General features: G+C 46.5%; 1 protein-coding gene across 1 annotated transcript in view; it reads right to left on the bottom strand.

Moving 5' to 3' along the window:
- Nucleotides 1-15,126, bottom strand: part of GARS1 (glycyl-tRNA synthetase 1) — a 31,675-nt gene extending 16,549 nt beyond the window's left edge. Inside the window, exons 1-8 of the mRNA XM_071805372.1 lie at nt 14,865-15,126; nt 11,442-11,543; nt 7,616-7,718; nt 6,355-6,496; nt 5,285-5,373; nt 3,894-3,970; nt 1,447-1,592; nt 270-419 (exon numbers count right to left, since the gene is read on the bottom strand). Coding sequence (XP_071661473.1) covers nt 270-419; nt 1,447-1,592; nt 3,894-3,970; nt 5,285-5,373; nt 6,355-6,496; nt 7,616-7,718; nt 11,442-11,543; nt 14,865-15,026 — 971 coding nt within the window. The 5' untranslated portion in view covers nt 15,027-15,126. The remainder of the gene's footprint in view (nt 1-269; nt 420-1,446; nt 1,593-3,893; nt 3,971-5,284; nt 5,374-6,354; nt 6,497-7,615; nt 7,719-11,441; nt 11,544-14,864) is intronic.
- Nucleotides 15,127-18,914: the final 3,788 nt, after the last annotated feature.

Genomic DNA, 18,914 nt, shown 5'->3' with positions numbered 1-18,914 from the left:
GCCAAATTTTGTTAGTAAAACTGAGTTTAATCTAGGTTGTTGCAACACAAAAACTACTTCTCACTAGCCAGGCTTAGATAGAATTCTGTCCTTAAAACCTTAATTAAATGAGTTCTTTGCCCATGAACCCTGAGACTCACTGGGCACGTTATCAGGCGGCCTCTGGAAGAAAGCACTAATGTGAAATAATTGTGTACACACACTGGAACAAAAGGGAGGTGGTGCCTGCTCCCAGGCACCCTCCTGTTGCAAGAGGAAATGTGCAGTACCTCACTCTGATAAGGCCGGAGCGGGGTGAGATTTCGTTTCTGAAGGAATTTCCAATCTGGGCAGCAGCAAAAGGCAGTTTGCCTTGGTTAAACTCCAGAAGACGTTTGAAGTTGAGGAATATTCCCTGGGCAGTTTCTGGCCTCAGATAGCTGAAAGGAGACAGGGGAGAGGAAAAAAATCAGAGTGGGGAAAACAGTGAGAAAGAAAACCACAGTTAATACAAAAATCAAAGGCGGCACTTTTTCTCTGGAGTCTTTTAACTCCAGACACAAAATAATGAAGCAATATGCTGAGGGAATAAACACAAACATCAGCTGCAGTCCGAAGACAGCACCCCATAGTTCCTCCCAAAAGTAAACTGGATGACTTGGCTGCTTTTGAGATGCAAGAATTGAATGAAAAGAGATGCTTGAATGAAATACAGTGGCCAGTTATGTCACAGAGGGCATGTACCCTCCTTGCCTTTCCTATGCAGGTCTAAGCTATACCAGGCTGCTTAGAAATTAGGATTTTGCAAGCAAACCATGACTGTACCTCTGCCATTACACAAACTGTGAAGTGGTTTTAGTGTAAGGGCCCTACAGCAATTTGAAACTTTCACGGAGACCACCACCTGCACAATTTCATGTACTACACTGCAGAACACACACGACATGCACCTCCGATCCCATCCCAGAACGTGTGCAAGAATCACGCTCTCCACTCTTCAATCAGAGTTTCAGTTTTAGTTTTGGAGACCCCAGCTTAAGCCAATAGCCCCCACATTCCCACACACTAACTACAAACACCTAGTAAATGATGCTACCACTGGATCACCCTGCTAAGGAACTTCATCCTGAAGCAGGTACACTGAAGCATGTTCCCTGTAGCCATGAAGCCACCATCCAGTCCCACTGGGGACCCAGTGTTAACTGGCTTCATGGAAACAACTCCAGCCAGTAAGGGCATAGCTGTGATCCATGCATTTCGGCTGCTTAAGGATTATCACGATTCTGCAACAGCTCCTTGTTTCTCCTACCTGGACAATGCTAAGCTGCCAAAGCAGACTGGGACTGCAAGGCAGGTGGTGGCTACTCAAGAAGAAATTGCATATTTCAGTCCTTTTGGGACTTCATTTTTATTCCAAGTGATGTAGAATATGAAGGAGAGTGTAAGCAAAACGAGATGAGTACCTACCCAGGCATGTTTCCTCCAGGTCCAATGGAGGTCTTGAACATCAGGTTGAAAGAAACAGGAGGGGACAGGTCATTACCAGTGATGGGTGATTTCACGTTGTAGTTCACAAAGAGATCTGCAAGTTCTTGCTGGCCGTAATTGTCCAACTAATACCAAAACACAGAACTATTTTAATTACTAGGCAAGATAACAGGAAAGAATTATGTCCTTTTCATCTTTTACTGAGCGTGATCCACCGCACTGAATCACTAGTCCAAAATATTCCCTTCTAACCTAATTTTTCTAGCAAGCTAAAGCTTGAACCAACGATAAAAGAACACACGGCACATCTGCACAGTCATTTTAGTAATATAGGTCCATGGCTCAGTCATACCACAGAAAGTCTGAAGTCTAAATAGAAATGCAAACGCTGAGCATAAGAGTGGGTGTAAAGTAGAAGAAAAGTCACTGGGACTGCATCACCACCCACCAGTAGCTTCTTTTGAACAGTTCCAGCTAAAACATGGGAAGCAGTGTGTTGGGAAAGAAAGAAAAACCCAGTAATGAAGGAGAAGAAAATTAACATTTCTGCAGTGCTGTCTGCATTCTCTTCTGCTGCATTGTATTGTATTTCTGCTGCACGAAATACAATATTCAAGCTATGCATTAGATCTTCTTTTTGAGTTGTTCTGCATTTTAGTTAAACAGAGCAAATCTGCAGCACAGATTCTGGGAGGAAGATTTCCCATTTGCTGTGAAAACAATTTGGTAATTCCCTTTCTCTGGAAGGTGGGAATCAAGCAGTAGAGGAACCACAGATCTAACTGCAACCTAACTGCACAAACTCCACGATTCCTAGAGCTGTTTTGTGCATTTACGCACTATCCTGTTGCATATGTACATTTAAATGTGGTTTCTAAACTTAAGTACCATCAAGGACCTATATTGAACAGTACAGCAACGATTTAACACTCAAGTTTAAAATCCGATGAGCTGCTTCTAGCATTAATTGTCATGATCCTTCATGCATCAGAGAGAAACTCAAGATAAAAAGAGTTTATTAACAGAGGTATTCACAGAATCCCAGAATGTGAGGGATTGGAAGGGACCTGGAAAGCTCATCCAGTGCAATCCCCCCGCCAGAGCAGGAACACCCAGCTGAGGTTCCACAGGAAGGTGTCCAGGTGGGTTTGAATGTCTGCAGAGAAGGAGACTCCACAACCTCCCTGGGCAGCCTGGGCCAGGCTCTGCCACCCTCACCAGGAACAAGTTTCTTCTCAAATTTAAGTGGAACCTTTTGTGTTCCAGTTTGAATCCATTACCCCTTGTCCTATCACTGGTTGTCACCGAGAAGAGCCTGGCTCCATCCTCCTGACACTCACCCTTTATATATCTGGAAACATTACTGAGGTCACCCCTCAGTCTCCTCTTCTCCAGCTCCAGAGCCCCAGCTCCCTCAGCCTTTCCTCACACGGGGGATGCTCCACTCCCTTCAGCATCTTTGTTGCCCTGCCCTGGACTCTCTCCAGCAGTTCCCTGTCCTTCTGGAACTGAGGGGCCACAACTGGACACAATATTCCAGGTGTGGTCTCCCCAGGGCAGAGTAGAGGGGCAGGGGAACCTCTCTGACCTACTGACCACCCCACTTCTAATCCACCCCAGGTACCATTGGCCTTCCCCGAAAGGATGGTCAAAGTTCAGTGTTCTGGTGCGGAAAAACTAATGTAAGCTGCCCAGTGATGCAATACACTGAAAAATAAAACAAGTTGCTCTTTCTGGAAGGAAATATTAATTCTGTGCATGGCTCTGAAAGCATTTATACGAGAAGTCATGACAAAAAGATAAAAACAAAATAAGAAAAAAAATAAAGGCAAATGTCTGTACAGCTGCTCAGGAACGTCAGCCTGGAGCGTCACCTATTCTCACAGGAAACAAGGAAAAATCTGTGCAGGGTGCTAGAGCTAGAGGAACAAATCTCAAGTGCTTCAAAGCCAAGACGACTTGAAAATATATCAGTTCAGAGCTAAGGTGGTTCGGGAAAACCCCGACAAAACCCCTCATCTGCCTCTGCTCCTTTGTATCGTAATCCCACAGCGAGGGATTTACAAATGTAAAGGGGAGATTCAGAAGAAACAGCCTTTGTGCCAGGGTGTGAAGTGGAACAGAGCAGACTGGCTCCAGGGACAGAGCTTCAACCCTGCCAACCCAACATTCAAGAAACTAAGAAAACAGCAATAACCTTCCGAAACAGCAGTAGAAGGAAGATGTGATTAACTAGCAAGTTTAGTGTATTTGTTAATAAGTTTCTGGTATTTAGGAGCACGTACAGCCTGTCTTTATCTCCAAGATAAAGATGTCTGAGCATCTCTAGAGGCAGAGAAGGGACACAGCCTCTGGACTCGGTGCACCGCAGCTCCTGTGTTACACACGCAGCCGGGAAGCATTCACCTCCCTATGAACGCACCCACCTGTGTTAGAACATTTTCCATTTCTGCCTTTTTCTCCGCTGTGCACTTCTTGTCAGACATAAGCTTTTGCAGGTGAGCTGTAAGTGAGATAAATATGTCGTGAGTTTATACTGCGGCCCCCTCGCTGACCCCAATCTAAAACTAAGGAGGATCCTCCAGCATGAGTGTATGTCCACCAGCCATCCTGATAATGTCTATCCAGAGTAATTCTACTCGTGTCATCAGGGCAATGTTGACCTACAGCTGATGAGCTGTATTGATGTGCCACACGGAAAACAACAGGTCCTTTGCTCCTTATTTTCCTTCTCTAAAGACTGGAAACTGAAAACAACGTCTGACCCCAAGCCAGAAAAGCTGATTTTATCCAAATGCACGTACTGACTCGGTACAGCAGGGTTGGGCTGCATTTCACTTTAAAGCACAATATCCTCCACAAGATACAAATGCAGACAGTGATGCTGAGATATCCTACTCTCGTTTGAAAGAAGCAATGTGACTTTTTAGCGGTGGGGACAGCAGGTTCACCAGTGATGGGCTGCAGAAGACACTTCTGTTTATGATGCTGTTCAGTGTCCCAAGGTTAGATGGGCTTCCTTTGGGTTGTTTTTAATAAACCAAAAAATTCTAACTTATGAAAACAGCTTTAATGCGAATATATTGTTCTACATACTTAAAATCCATGGAAGAGTCTAGAAAATTAGGGAGCAAAACCTACTTAAACCTAGAGCGGAACAATCGTTCCTTTCACAATGGAGCTGTGTACGAAAAAGTTATCAAATAGGCTTCTTATTTCTAAGATTCCTTCATGTGGTTTTTTTTCTGTCTTTTTTTTTTTAAAACAAATTTATATCAATAACCAGAAAGCAAGGTGAGGACTCTGCAACCGTAAGAAGCGCCTGAAGTCTGTTCAGCATTGCCAAAAGCCAGCTGAGGTCTAAGGTATACGGAAGTCAGAAGCTGCCATGTAACTGATTTTGACACAGGGAAAGCAGCTCTGTCCCCTTAGATCATCATTGGTGAACAAAAAGCAACTGAAAGTCAAGAAAACTAAGACCAGAACATGGTAGAGAACAAGAACATTGTATAGAGAGTCCTCCGTTTAGACAACACACTAAACTTTTATGGCCTGATGACACAGGATTTTATAAAAAGGGATCCAACTTTGTTTTTGCTAGAGATCCTGTACCTCATTTAAGAAACTAACACAACATTTGGGTGGAACTGAGAACTTTAGGATCTATGGTACGGTATGATTAATGAACTACAAACATGAGTACAAACAACTGGCTACACCAACTGGCCTTCCTTGAGAAAGATACTCTTCTCCCATGTTTGTAAAGTACCACAGCAAGAAATCCCCCAGCCCACCTCACATTGTAACAAAACCACACCTTTTAAGAGATGATCAGCACGAAAACATTCCCCATTTTTCACATCTTTCACCATGAAGTCAGCAAACTTGTCTACATGGCCAGATGTCCTAGAAAAGACGATACAAAAATAGGAACGTGAAAGCTGACACGGACAGCCCCGGGTACTGAGTGATCCCAGTGGACACACCGTTATCAAAGAGATGCCCTTCAAACGGTGTGCCCAAATTTCAGGTTTACTCTTGCTGCAGAATATAGATGCACATTAAGCAGAACCATCCCACAGCTCAGCGAGAAAGTATCGACACATCTAAAACACGTCACTAAGAGGACACTTAGTGCCTTTAGGAACGGCATAGTGATCAAAGCAAGATAGAGATGCGGTTGTGAGGAGCAACCAGTAGTTCAGGTGGAAAGATTCCCCCTGTTTTACAGCAGTGATTCGTGAAACCTTCTGCCCATTATGCTGTGAGTGACACAAAGTAAAGCAGTTGACTCAGCTCAGGCTCTTTTGGAAAAGCTCCTGATATATTTAGCCAACCTGCTGGCAGACTTAGCGAAGATACGTGGAGGTGAAAATGTCCAGAGCCTGAACTACGCTCTCGCTCTGGAAGGTGGTCCCTCTATCTGGTCTGGGGATAAAAAGAGGCCTTCAATCTCCAGGGCTGCAGAAGCATCATTTGCATCCAGAGCTCAATTAACACCCTGCATATCACCATCCCTGAAGGATGGTCAAGTACCTGGCCACTGTCCTAAACTACGACCCAGGAGTCCCAGAATTAGGCAGGCCACCTAACCCTTCTTCTGGTTTTCTTGACCTTTTAAATGGCATTTTCTTACCTAATGGGACTCCTGGGAGACAATAAGACATTAGACTCTCAGACACAAGCCCTACTGCTCTCCCTGATTTATGGAACAACAGCTTCTCACACTGACCTGTACACTGATATCTAATTATTTTGCACTGCAACAGGGTATGAAATTGGGTGACCCAGTCTTCAGATCCCTGTGGGGAATTTTACAGAAGACTGTAAAAAGCAACTATGACTGGAAATTACAAGCTGCAGGGACAAAAAAAGACCCATATTTACTTCAGAACGGGCTCTGGTGTTAGCATGGTACAGTCAATCTCCAGGATTTGCTCTTCCTGAATAAAGTGCTGTCTCCATGCCTGGATGATGTTGTTCTTCAGAGCACACCCAACAGGCCCGAAGTCATACAGACCACTGACACCTGCAAAGAGAAGAAGGTAAAAAAAGACACGGTAGGTGCGAGAATGTATGAACCTGCATTGTTTGGAGGAAATGTCCTCCCTTCTCAGTGTTTCCATCAGCTGGTTTAAGTCTGAAGTTATTTTCTGAGCATGAAGCAGCAACTTCCCTGTGCTAAATAGAACATGGAACGTGGCTCACTGTAAAAAGCTTTTACATAAAGACCTGTTTTTACATAAAATCTGCATGAAGCACCTAAACAGGCACTGCCCTACACTAACCAGTACAGCTCAGCTGCAGAATGCACTGGGGCATCAGCAGCAGTACAGGCTGGAACTGATAAATATCTGCAATCACCAACGGTGAAAGCTCCAGTCCCTCCACTAGTGCATTATATTTTGGGGAGAGTTTTGTGGGAGCAATCTATCCGGAGGAGGAATCTGAATATAGAAGAGATAATGCGTGTGCTAAAGCAATGTGTTATTGTCAGCAATGAAGCATATCTGCCAATCACTAGTTTGGGCCCAAAGATGAAAAGAAAAAGAAAGAAAAAGTCAATAAAACAACTCAGTATTTATTTTAGTATCACAGGTGAAAGAGCAGTAACCATACAGGCACTGTGCTGCCTCCCGTCCTGAGCTGCTTCAAATCAGCTCTCTGATGAGGTTCAACAGCCACATTTGTTCACTTGTTCAATAAAGTTCACTGACAAAGTTCAGCAAGGTCAACAGGTTCTAAAGTTCACAGCAGTTTTGAGCGTCATTTTGCCAAGGAAAGCTTGGATAGAGATGAGTGGTTACAAGGAAATAAGCTGATCACCCCCCCTAAACACCAACACACCCCACCTCTCTGCAAAGAAACCACCTTCCACAATGTAATGCTCCGAATCTGCACGTTCAAGTCTGCCTGTTTGCATTGAGAAAGCAAATGATGAATTTTGAGCCCCCTCCCAAAGACTTTAGGAAGGGAGAAACTTTTGAAAGCCTTATAGACTCAAGCAGGACAGTTTAAAGCCAACTTTAAAAAAGAATCCTTTACACTGCATTAGTATAACATCGCAAGAGTACCGCATTTCACACAGCTAGAAAGACCAGAACATCAGCCTGAAGGGATTAAAATGTAGATTTTTTCAAATCTGTACCTCCATAAATAGAAAAGGCTTGATCGTAGAAAAACCTCCTTTTCAGGGTGTCTTCCATTTTAACTCTGTCCACGATGTCATCTTTGGGCTGCAAGGCCAGCTCCTGGAATTCAAGCAAACGGAAAACACTTAATAGCTCCTGTTTCTGGCAAGAGGACAAATCCTCTCCACTATGAGTCAAAAGTCTGTAAAGATCATTTTGAAGCACAGGTATCCTGCCAATATGCTCATTTTCCAAAGGGGAATGGTCACGCTGAGATTCAAGCGCTCAATGATGAACGTGATGGTCTGAGTGCAGCATTTCAGACACGTGAGGCAGACTCATCTGCCCTAACTTTGGGACAACTAAGTCTGAGCTACTTATCCTCAGCTTTCTTTACAATCGGCGGAGAGAAATGGCAATTTCTAAAGCAATTCTTCTGACCTGTTTCCCTCTCACGACTATAAAAAGAGCTTAAAGTGACCAGTTCAGACGACAAATATCTACCTCTTGGTATATGTGAAGCTTTCAATATAGTGTTCCTCACATGGAAGAATTTTTACCATGGAGATTACAAATATCCTTGTGCCAAAGGTGTGTGTTCAGCTACTTGTACAAAGAACATCTATTTGCAAAATGTAGCCTTTCACCAATATGGCCCCAAACACACAAAATTTAGTGAGAGTGCCTAAATGCCCTGACTAGATTATGTGAAAATGTTTTATAGCAGACTCACTATTTTATCTGAAAACCTATAATTTTTGCAAGCAACCCCGTTAGTGAAGTCAACAGATTTGAAATATTTTCTTCAACAAAGACGTTTGATAATTAAAGCAGAGTTAAGCCAAGAAGTTCATTAAATGCATTCACTTCCTAAACGGCCAACACATCTTGAACAGCCTTTTGGTAAGAAAAAGCATTGTATGACCAATAATTCCAAACCTTTCTTTTTTGAGCATCTATAAGCACAAATAAACATGGTCTCGTTTTCAAAGCACTGTATCTCTGCTTCTCCCATGAATTAGCGTAAGCCAAGGAGTAACTTTATATAAGAGACAGAGAGTCAAAGAGAACAAGCATCAGTACAGTATTTTTAAAGCATGGAAAGGGAACCCATTTGGTGCAATACCCTGTTTCCCCAAAAATAAGACCTATCCTGAAATTAAACCCTAGCATGATTTTTCAGGATATTTGAAGATGCTCAAAATATAAGCCCTACTCCAAAAATAAGCCCTAGTTACAGTTCATTAAAAAGTCAATTTAAATAGTGTCCAGGTAGCTATACATCTAAAAAATTAAAACTAATTGGTCATAGAATGCAGCAGGAGAGATGTGACAGGATGTGATGACATGACTATATTTGAATAAATATCGGGTTTTTGTTCAAGAAGAAATGTAGATTGTTGTTCATGGAAAAAAATAAGACATCCCCTGAAAATAAGCCCTAACACATCTTTCAGAGCAAAACTTTATAGAAGACCCTGTCTTATTTTCAGGGAAACAGGGTAGAATCACATTTCACAATGAGTTTCTTAACAGAAGGGACGGCTTTTGCCCAGAGATGGACAGGAGAGCAACAGTGACCCTGGCAGGGAGAAATGGTCGGCAGCACAGGACTAACTGGGGTAGGTTTAGAATTCTGCAGAGTTCCTCTCCTTCTACTTAAATAGTTAATGAACTGGTGCAGAAGTCAAAGAAACAGCATCTTCTGTTCAGCTCATGTTGATAAACAGATGGCAGAAAAGTGCCTGTTTTGGCCTCCAAAGGGGAAAAAAACCTTGCAAAGGAGCAGAATCATCTACTGACTTAAGATACAGTTTGAAGACATAAAGCCAAGGAATTATAAACACTCAGTTGCTCTGCCCTGTTCAAAGCTTCCAATTCAGAGCCCACTTAAGTAGGAATCACAAGGCTTGAAAGCTGTACCAGCAGCTGCTAAAGATAACGAGGGTTCACACTGCTGCCTTCTGTAAAGACGCAAGTGTGATGCATTGGTGGAAACGCTGTGGAAAGACGAGGTTGGAGTGCTGCATGCACAAGGGCCGATGCTGCTTTTGCAAGGTCATTCTTGCCCACACACGTTGTGTAACTGGCGAGCACGTCTCTATGCTGCATCCTACAGCCCTTTTCCAAGGGAAAGGTGGAGCTCACAGGGACACCAAGGCTCCAAACCCGCCTGGCTACACCTTCCAAGGGCTGAGAAACACAACTGGGGAAACACTGAGAATCTATTTATTCCAGGACGGCCTAGCTATCCATCCAAGTTTCATGTGATGGTTTCAAAGCACAGTTCCATGCTCGATACCAACTAAAAATGACATCTTTTTACTTGGGTTAAATGTAGGCAAGCGGTTAACAGCAGATGTGACAGCGCGACGTTTGCCTCACGTGATTCTGTACAACAAACAAGGTCAAATGGTTTCAATTCAGGTACACTCACACTCTCACAGTAAATTAGTTGCAATCAGTGGTGTGTTTATTTAATTATTCATTCATTTTTAAGGGCACCACCGAAGAACAACTACAATCGTTTCTCTCTGAAATACAAATTATAAAGAACCTTGCAGTGTCCTGGCTGAATCCCCACACCTGACTGTTTTTATGCTTCAGGAGTCTCTTTTTGTCCTGGTCTGAGGGGGGAGGGGAGGGGAGGGGAGGGGAGGGGAGGGGAGGGGAGGGGAGGGGAGGGGAGGGGAGGGGAGGGGAGGGGAGGGGAGGGGAGGGGAGGGGAGGGGAGGGGAGGGGAGGGGAGGGGAGGGGAGGGGAGGGGAAGGGAAGGGAAGGGAAGGGAAGGGAAGGGAAGGGAAGGGAAGGGAAGGGAAGGGAAGGGAAGGGAAGGGAAGGGAAGGGAAGGGAAGGGAAGGGAAGGGAAGGGAAGGGAAGGGAAGGGAAGGGAAGGGAAGGGAAGGGAAGGGAAGGGAAGGGAAGGGAAGGGAAGGGAAGGGAAGGGAAGGGAAGGGAAGGGAAGGGAAGGGAAGGGAAGGGAAGGGAAGGGAAGGGAAGGGAAGGGAAGGGAAGGGAAGGGAAGGGAAGGGAAGGGAAGGGAAGGGAAGGGAAGGGAAGGGAAGGGAAGGGAAGGGAAGGGAAGGGAAGGGAAGGGAAGGGAAGGGAAGGGAAGGGAAGGGAAGGGAAGGGAAGGGAAGGGAAGGGAAGGGAAGGGAAGGGAAGGGAAGGGAAGGGAAGGGAAGGGAAGGGAAGGGAAGGGAAGGGAAGGGAAGGGAAGGGAAGGGAAGGGAAGGGAAGGGAAGGGAAGGGAAGGGAAGGGAAGGGAAGGGAAGGGAAGGGAAGGGAAGGGAAGGAAGCTTGCAGGATAAGGAAGTGTATTTGTATGTGTTTATTGATCTAGAGACAAAACAAACTTCAAGTTTCATCATTTCATTTACATGAAGACTTTTCAGAGCACAGTTCCGTTTAAAAAGGGTCTCAATTTCAATACATCCCTCTCTTTAAGGCTGAGGAAAACCATAGGCCAACTGAAACTTTGTTAAACTGTAGCAAAGAAAATGGTTTCTAAAGAAACATGTTCCATGCCAGTTTGGGAATTCAAACACCGCACAAAGAATCTGAAGATGAAACTCTATCTATACAGCAAATGAAGGCTAGCGACATACACTGAATTTCAGCTTTGACCATGAACAACCTGAACTCGTATTTATTTGTTTGCAGATTGTGATTTAATGCTAACAGATATTAGTAACAGATAATGAATGAAAGTGCCACTAGTCAGAAACAGTCTGCCCTACTTTAACTGTTAAGCTCAAATCAGTACTATAAAAAAGTATTATGTGGAGATTTCAAGGCTTTTCAGACAAAATCATAGAACTCAAATTTAATTTCCAGACTTACCTTTGCTTCTAGGACCCTCTTCCGAGCTTTGAGCTCTGCTACAGCTCTGTCTATATCCACCTGGGGAGCTTTCTCTTCCTTCAGCTTCCTTACCAGTTCTCCCTAGAAGGAGGAGACAAAACACAAGATAGAGATTTTCTTTCTTTGAAAGCCATGGATGAGAATTCTCCCTCCTTCAGCTCCCCTGGCAATCCAAAAGGAGCATTTTGTCCTGTCTCCCCGCCGGTCTCAAGAGGCCGCTGCAATTGGCAGAAGTGAGAAAACACTTGTGCATTTGAGAGTTCACAGAACGAGACATCATGAGAGAAACTCAATCCCCCACACTATTGTTAAATCCCAGACCTGCTATTACATCTCAGTGTGCAAATACACTCCTGTATGCATCACTTCCCAGTGGACTTTCCCAAATCCTGACTTTGAGGATGAACTACGTGGATTCTCATACGGCTGACAGAGGCCTTATGCATTCTCCACAACAAAGTTTCTCTTCCTTCTAACCTTTCCCTTCAAAACTGATGACCACTTTAGACTCCTCCTCTGTCAAACCTGTTCAAAACTGGCCAGAAAGTACAAATATTTTTAGAAGAAGGTGTCCCAGAAGACACGTTTTTAGCCTAATGTATAAGTAAAGAAGGCTTTGCATGATCTGTAATAACTCTTCTTGCTTTTCAAACTTCTCCACTATCTTTGAAAAACAAACAAACAATACCTAAATACATAAGAGCTGCCAAAGTCTACAGTGGGCTTACAGCAAGGTCTTGACCCGAGTCAAACCACCAGCACCTTGCTATGGTTCCAGAAAAGTCTTTGCCCCATGGGGACGATTCTCCCAGGGAAACGCTCAACCTCTAAATACCCAACAGCATGGTTTGAACGTGATCAGCAGCAGCCATGCTCTTGGAGATTAATTAATTACAAGTCTTCCTTTTAGGTCACTCTTCTCCAGCCAAAACCAAGGTCTGTCTTGAATAACTGAGAAGGACAAAGGATTTGACCCAGGAGGAAAAAGCAAAGAGATGTCAATGCCTTCTCAAGTGGGATGTTGTAAGATTGGGATGCTCCAAGTTCAGCATTTTTCTTGCATCTTGCACTAATGCATCTTGCATTAAACGAAAAGAAAACAAATAATCCAGAGATTACAACATTACAACATTTCCACAATATCAGCTTTTTCATAAACTCTGAGCTTTTCTGACATTAATATTGCAGACAACTGCAAAACCAAAGAGAAGAGAATACAGAGATTGCCGTTCAGGAATCAGATGAGAAAAGCTATAAGTGCTTCAGAGTTCAGAGGCCAATTATAGTAATGAAAGGAGGAAGACTCAAAAGACTGCATTAAAACAAACACACACAACGAAAAGAAAGAAAAATAAGAATCCTATCAGGCTCCCTAACCCCACGGGCTACAAGAACAGGGCAAATCTGGTGTTTCCTTCCTGTTAACTCATTATACCAAAACGTGAAAGTTTCACTCTGGGGCTGAGGACTTCAACTGCCATTCCTGGGTAACGTGGCAGAGGGAGGGATCCGATCTTTTCTTTTTTTTTTCTTCTTTTAAAGTAGTAAGTCCAAATTGCCTTTGTTGAACTAGGGGATCGGCAGCGCAAAAACATCAAGGTAGCAGCAAAGTGGCTGCTGCTGACTCAACAGAGCTGTCACCCTGCTCATTGATGAGCATCTAAAAGCAGCAAACAGCAACTCTTTGTCCTGATATATAAGTAAAATAGTACTCGGACATACGCAAGGAGAAAAAAAAAACAACACAACCGAAGCAAATAATTATGTTTGCTGACAGGACTCAATCTAATTAAAGCTCCGGGCTCGAGCCCAGCCCAGAGGAGGAGTGCACAGCAGGATTCGATGTGGCAAATTTTGCTGCAGCTTCGTCCCACGGAGCAGAAAAGCAGAGAGGGATCCACCCCTGGATCACGGCAGCTTATTGCATCAGGCACTGCTGCAGGAAGATATGCCGCTCACCCTCCTCTCCATAGGTTACGCGTCCCTTAGGTTTAATTAAACCGCTTCTCCGCGAGCTGACAGACAGCAGCATCCTCTTGCATTGTAAGGTTATCAACCATCCCAGTTTTCCTTACTCCCTTTCCTCTTGTGCGAATATCACGCTGAATTAGTACTATAAACTGTACAATACAATACCCGTGGTCCCAGCTACAGAAATGTACCCACAAACCTTTCCTTGGCTCCCCACACTCCTGTCCCCATCCCACAGGCAGCCAGAAAGACAGGGGGCATCGATATTTTGAAGGCAAACGACAGCACCCAAGATACAGGATTTTAAAATTAGCTCTAGAAATCATAATTTTATTTACAAGAAGCTCTCCTGCCAAGGCATTATGCTGCACAGTGATTCACAATAAAAACTCATTGAAGTGATGGTGCTGGTATAATTAGAGGGCCATAAATCCACTCATTTAATGGGAAAACACATGTACAAATCTACAAATACCAGGGACGCACACGTAGCCATGGGACACACACGTAGCTGTGTGTGCAACTAACCAGAAGACTATGGATTCAGTCACTTAAAGGAGGCATGTGGGGAACCCACACGTATAGATTTTGCTGCTAAAACAGGGACGAAGGGGAACTTCCATGAGCTGCCAGTAACACACACAGCAAGGGAACCAAGATCAAGATCCACTTCGGAAATAAAAAGATAATCTGGTCCGTCTCAGGTGAAAGAGAAGCTAAAGACAATAGCTTAATTTGTGAGGGGGGTGGAAAGAGAATGCGACGCAGTCCCAGTTAATAGGAGACAGCTACATATCTGGACAAATAATAATGATTAAACGGAAAATGTGCGAATAAATTAATATTCCCTTATTACATCAGGCAAATACACGAATCCAAAGAATATAATTTATCGGCAAAACCCAACACACACTCAGCTCTCAAGGGAAGTCACTGTGTGACCCTGCGGGATGAGGAAACCTATGCAGGCTGCTTAATATAAAGAAAACGTGAAGAACCAGCTGCGGGGCCCCAAAAGCACGACAAAGTCAAGCCCAGGAGAGGGAAGCCGGGCAGCCTGACGCACAGATCCAGTTCTGCCAGCACCATCCATCACTGCGGGTGGGGAACAAACAGCCACCCCCGCTTCTCCGGGGCTCAGCAACACCCGCACCCGGGGGAAGCGGCGCTCACCCCGGGACGCTGCGCCGGGGGCTCCGCGGTGCCCCCGAGCCGGACGGTCGCACGCAGGGTGCGGGGGGGGCGCCGAGGGGAAACAACCCGCAGTGGAGGGCCAATGTACCCGGGGCACCTCCTGTCCCTGAGAGGGGAACGGGGGACACCTCCCCGGGCGGGTCTGTCACACACCCGACCCCCCTCAGCGCGTCCCTCCCCCTCAGGCGGGTCCTCCCCGGCGGGTGTCCCCCCCTCAGCCGGGCCGGGGCGCGTTACCTGGTGCCGCACCGCCTGCCGGAGGGGCGCCAGCAGCGCCTCGGCTTGCGGGCCGTCCATGGGGGTCGCGGCCGGGGCGGGCCGGGTGCGGAGCGGGGCGGCGGGCGGGCAGGCGAGGCGGCGCAGCAGGGCGGGCAGGACGCTACGGGGCAGCAGCGGCATGGAGAGAGGCGGCGCGCCGCCCTGCCCCCCCCCGCATGATGAAATCCCGCCCGGCGTAAAGCCGGCCCCGGACCCGCCGCAGCACTTTCCGCACGGGCAGGAAGGGAAAAAAGGGGTTGCTCTGCGGACGCGCCGGCGGCGGCGCCCGGTCCCCAGCAGCAGATTCGGCACGGCCGCGGCGGCAGCGGGGTGACGGCAGGGGGCGAGCGGGAGCGCCCGCCGCGCACACACGCGGGCGCGCACACACACACGTGCGCACACACACGCGTACACGCACACATGCGCACACACACACACGTGAGCGAGTGCACACCCTGGCGCACACACACACGTGTGAGCACACAGGAACACACGCGGACACACGTATGTGCACATACGCATACGCGCACACACACATGCACACGCACACACACATGCACACACCCCACCCCCCCTGCACACACACGGTGGCCAGCGCATGCGCGAAAACACCGCCCTCACTTGCCCGAGCTACTGTGTGTGGGTCATGGTGACACGTGCTGCCCCCCCCCGGGTGACACTTGTCACCCCCAAAGTGTACATGGCCCCGGGTGCAAACAGCCATCGCCCCACATCAGAGATTCGCACTGCTGGTAGCACCCACCTGAGCGACCTCAGTGCAGTGTCCCCTTGTCCCTCACCCACCCGAGCCACCTCAGTGTGATGTCCCCTTGTCCCAAGCTGCCTCAGTGTGATGTCCCCTACCCCTCACCCACTTGGGCCACCTCAGCGCGGTGTCCCCTTGTCACAGAATCACAAGATTGATAGAACACTTTAGGTTGGAAGGGACCTTCAAAGCTCAACTAGTCCAACCCCCTGCCATGAGCTGTCACACCAAACTGCATCCTGGTGCCTGTGATTTAAAGTTAGTGATTACCTAGAGCTTTTTTAAAGGTTCTCGATAATAAGCTAATTCAGTGTAAAGTGATCTCAAGCAAGAAGGCTAAGAATCAATATATGAGTATAGATATGTTAAAGACAAGTTCTTAAAACAGCATGTACACCGTGGCTGAATGTAGCGGTATCATTGTCTTCAATAAATTGTCACCTCACCTGGCTATTTTGGGCACCTCTTAGTTGAGGCTACTGAATTAATCAGTGGATCCGTCTTTATTGACCCTGTAGGAAATGTATAATTGTAATATGGGCATCACAGCAGTCTGGAAAAACTCCAGAGGACTTCTGGAAGTCATTCCAGCAGTGATATGATCTGCTCCGAATCACAGTGGTGATGACCATGGCCTGGACATCTCTAGATGAATTTGTAGAAAATTTTATTAGGAGTTTGAAGATGAAACTAAATCGAGTGTCGAGACTGGTTCATGTTGCAGTCTACATGTTGTCTTTGGTTTGGCTTTGCATATATTTTTAAACTACTGACTTATGAGAGGCTAAAGCATAATAATTTATTAGAATCCTAGAATCACAGGATAGTTTGGGTTGGAAGGGACCTCCAAAGCTCATCCAGTGCCACCCCTGCCATGAGCAGGGACATCTTCACCAGCTCAGGTTGCTCAGAGCCCCGTCCAGCCTGGCCTGGGATGTCTCCAGGGATGAGGCATCCAACACCTCCAGAGCCACGTCCCCAGCACATGTCCCCGCCGAGGGGCAGGGAAGCACTGGGGGCTGAGGAGGAGGGTGTGCGTGTGTGTTATTTTTTCCATAAGCTGCAGCATTTGAGCTCCAAAAGCTTTGTAGTCTTTGCGCTTGGCAGTGTTTTGCTTGTCCCTGATCCCTGTTCCCCCTTCCCCTGCCGGGGGACTGTGCCGGGATGGCAGCGCCCGCCTGCGCGAGCCCTCGGGCTGGGTTGAGGGCAGGAGGCCAAATCCTGCTCTTCCCCTGCAGACACAAGTGGGGGGGGTCTCCCCTGGGAGGAAGGACAACCCCATGTCATAAAGAGGAGTGGTGGCATAGGAGAACTTCCCATTCCTGAGGATTAAAACACTCCATGAAGGAAAATCCAAATACTGGTTACATAAAACAAAATTTAATCATAGAACCATTTTGATTGGAAGAGACCCTCAAGAGCATCGAGTCAAACAATCAACCCAACACTGACACCATGTCCCTAAGAAACTCATCTCCCTGGGCAGCCTGTTCCAATGCCTGACAACCTGAAGAAATTTTTCCTAATATCCAATCTAAACCTCCCCTGGCGCAACTTGCGGTTGTTTCCTCTCATCGTATCACTTGTTCTTTGGGAGAAGAGACCAACCCCCTCCATGCTCCAAGCTCCTGTCAGGCAGTTCAGAGATCAGAAGGTCTCCCCTCAGCTCCTGTTCTCCAGCTGAATGCCCAGGTCCCTCAGCCGCTCCCATCACACTTGTGCTCCAGACCCTTCCCCAGCTCCGTTCCCTTCTCCCCACTCGCTCCAGCACCTCAAGGCCTTTCTTGGCATGAGGGGCCCAAAACTGAACATAATATTCAAAGTCTGGCCTCACCAGCACGGAGTAAATTTAAAAAAAAAGAAAAATCTTCCCCCCCACACTTTCCCCATTGCCACCATCCTCCTCCCCATCTCCGCTTCGTCCCCTTCTGCCACCTGGGACTGCAACATCGGTGCTGATGCCATGATGGCGTAATTGGAGTATTCAGGCTGCTACTTTGTACCTGTCGGTTTGTTTGAGAGACAGCCTCAACCTCGTAATGAACGCATCTGAATATTTATCTGCTTGCTCTGAATGGTATATTTGTATTTCAAATGTTTAATTGTTATTTTTATTTGGCTGCAAATTGCTGTTTTTATTTCACTGGCATACCTACTCGGAAACCGCTCTAGCGCGAGGTTAACGCTGAGCTTTTCTCTAGTCCTGATTTATTTATTTATTTTCTAATTAATCCAATGCTGATAAGGGCATAAGGATGCTGCAGCCTCCTCCTAGCTTGTTGCAGCGATCAAAGATATGGAGATAGTGGAATCAGCTCCAGAACAAAGTGGCTTGTTTGGAGGAATCACAAGAGGGCAAAACAGGTGGGACCATGGACAAAATGTGAGCAGGACCCAGGGAAAATGGGAAACCCCAGTGACTGGGAGCAGCTCAGTTTTCTGATGAACCTGGAGGACCAGGTTGCAGCATTTGTCCAAAATTCTTTATTCCCACCCCCCCCCCCCCGGAGATTTCCTCCTTTTTCTGCAGCAGAACAGGCTTGGTTCCCCGAGCAGCACTGTGGAGCTGCAGCTGAGGATGGAGTTGGGTCAGGCTGGTACCTCGAGCCTTTTTCCCTCAATAAAATCCTGCCTGGCACACTCTGCTGACCCAACAATGTCTCTCCTTGCAGATGAAACAGCCCTGGGACAGGTTCCCAGTGCTGTGGCTGACTGGTACAGGTCAACCTCAACACAACGGCCAGAAAGACCTTCTCCCTGCCCATCTAGCTGGGGGTGCAACACTTCCCCCCAAAGGGCTTTAAAAAGCTACTGGTTGACAGCACCTATGGAGCAAGACCGAGCTGTAAGACCTGGCCTTCATTACACATTTGTTCGCCCACGCTCTGTGCTCACACAAGGATTGGACTGTACCGTCAACTTGAATGTCTAGAGTCATGTTATTTTTTGTTAAATAAAGGAGCAAAACAATAAAAGGGGGGGAGAGGAGGAGGAGGAAGAAAAAGAGGGTGGACATGTCTTCTGAACAAAATTAGAGGACAGTGGTCAGGGACCACAGAAGGAAACCCCGACCGTCCCTTTTGCAATGGTGCTGCTGAAGACTGACAGTGTGATTTAGGGTCCTCAGACCCAGGGACACTAGGTAGGTTGTACAGGAAGAAAGGAGAACTGAGCAGCATCTTGCAGCAAAACCGTAGCAGCAAATGAGAGACAAACTGGACCCCCAGAACTGGGTCATACCCAAGGTTGGCTGGACCCACCTC

This window comes from Patagioenas fasciata, chromosome 2, assembly GCF_037038585.1.
Source record: "Patagioenas fasciata isolate bPatFas1 chromosome 2, bPatFas1.hap1, whole genome shotgun sequence".
NCBI lineage: Eukaryota > Metazoa > Chordata > Aves > Columbiformes > Columbidae > Patagioenas > Patagioenas fasciata.
The sequence above is the reverse complement of the archived record's forward strand: the minus strand, read 5'-3'. Positions and strand labels throughout refer to the sequence as shown.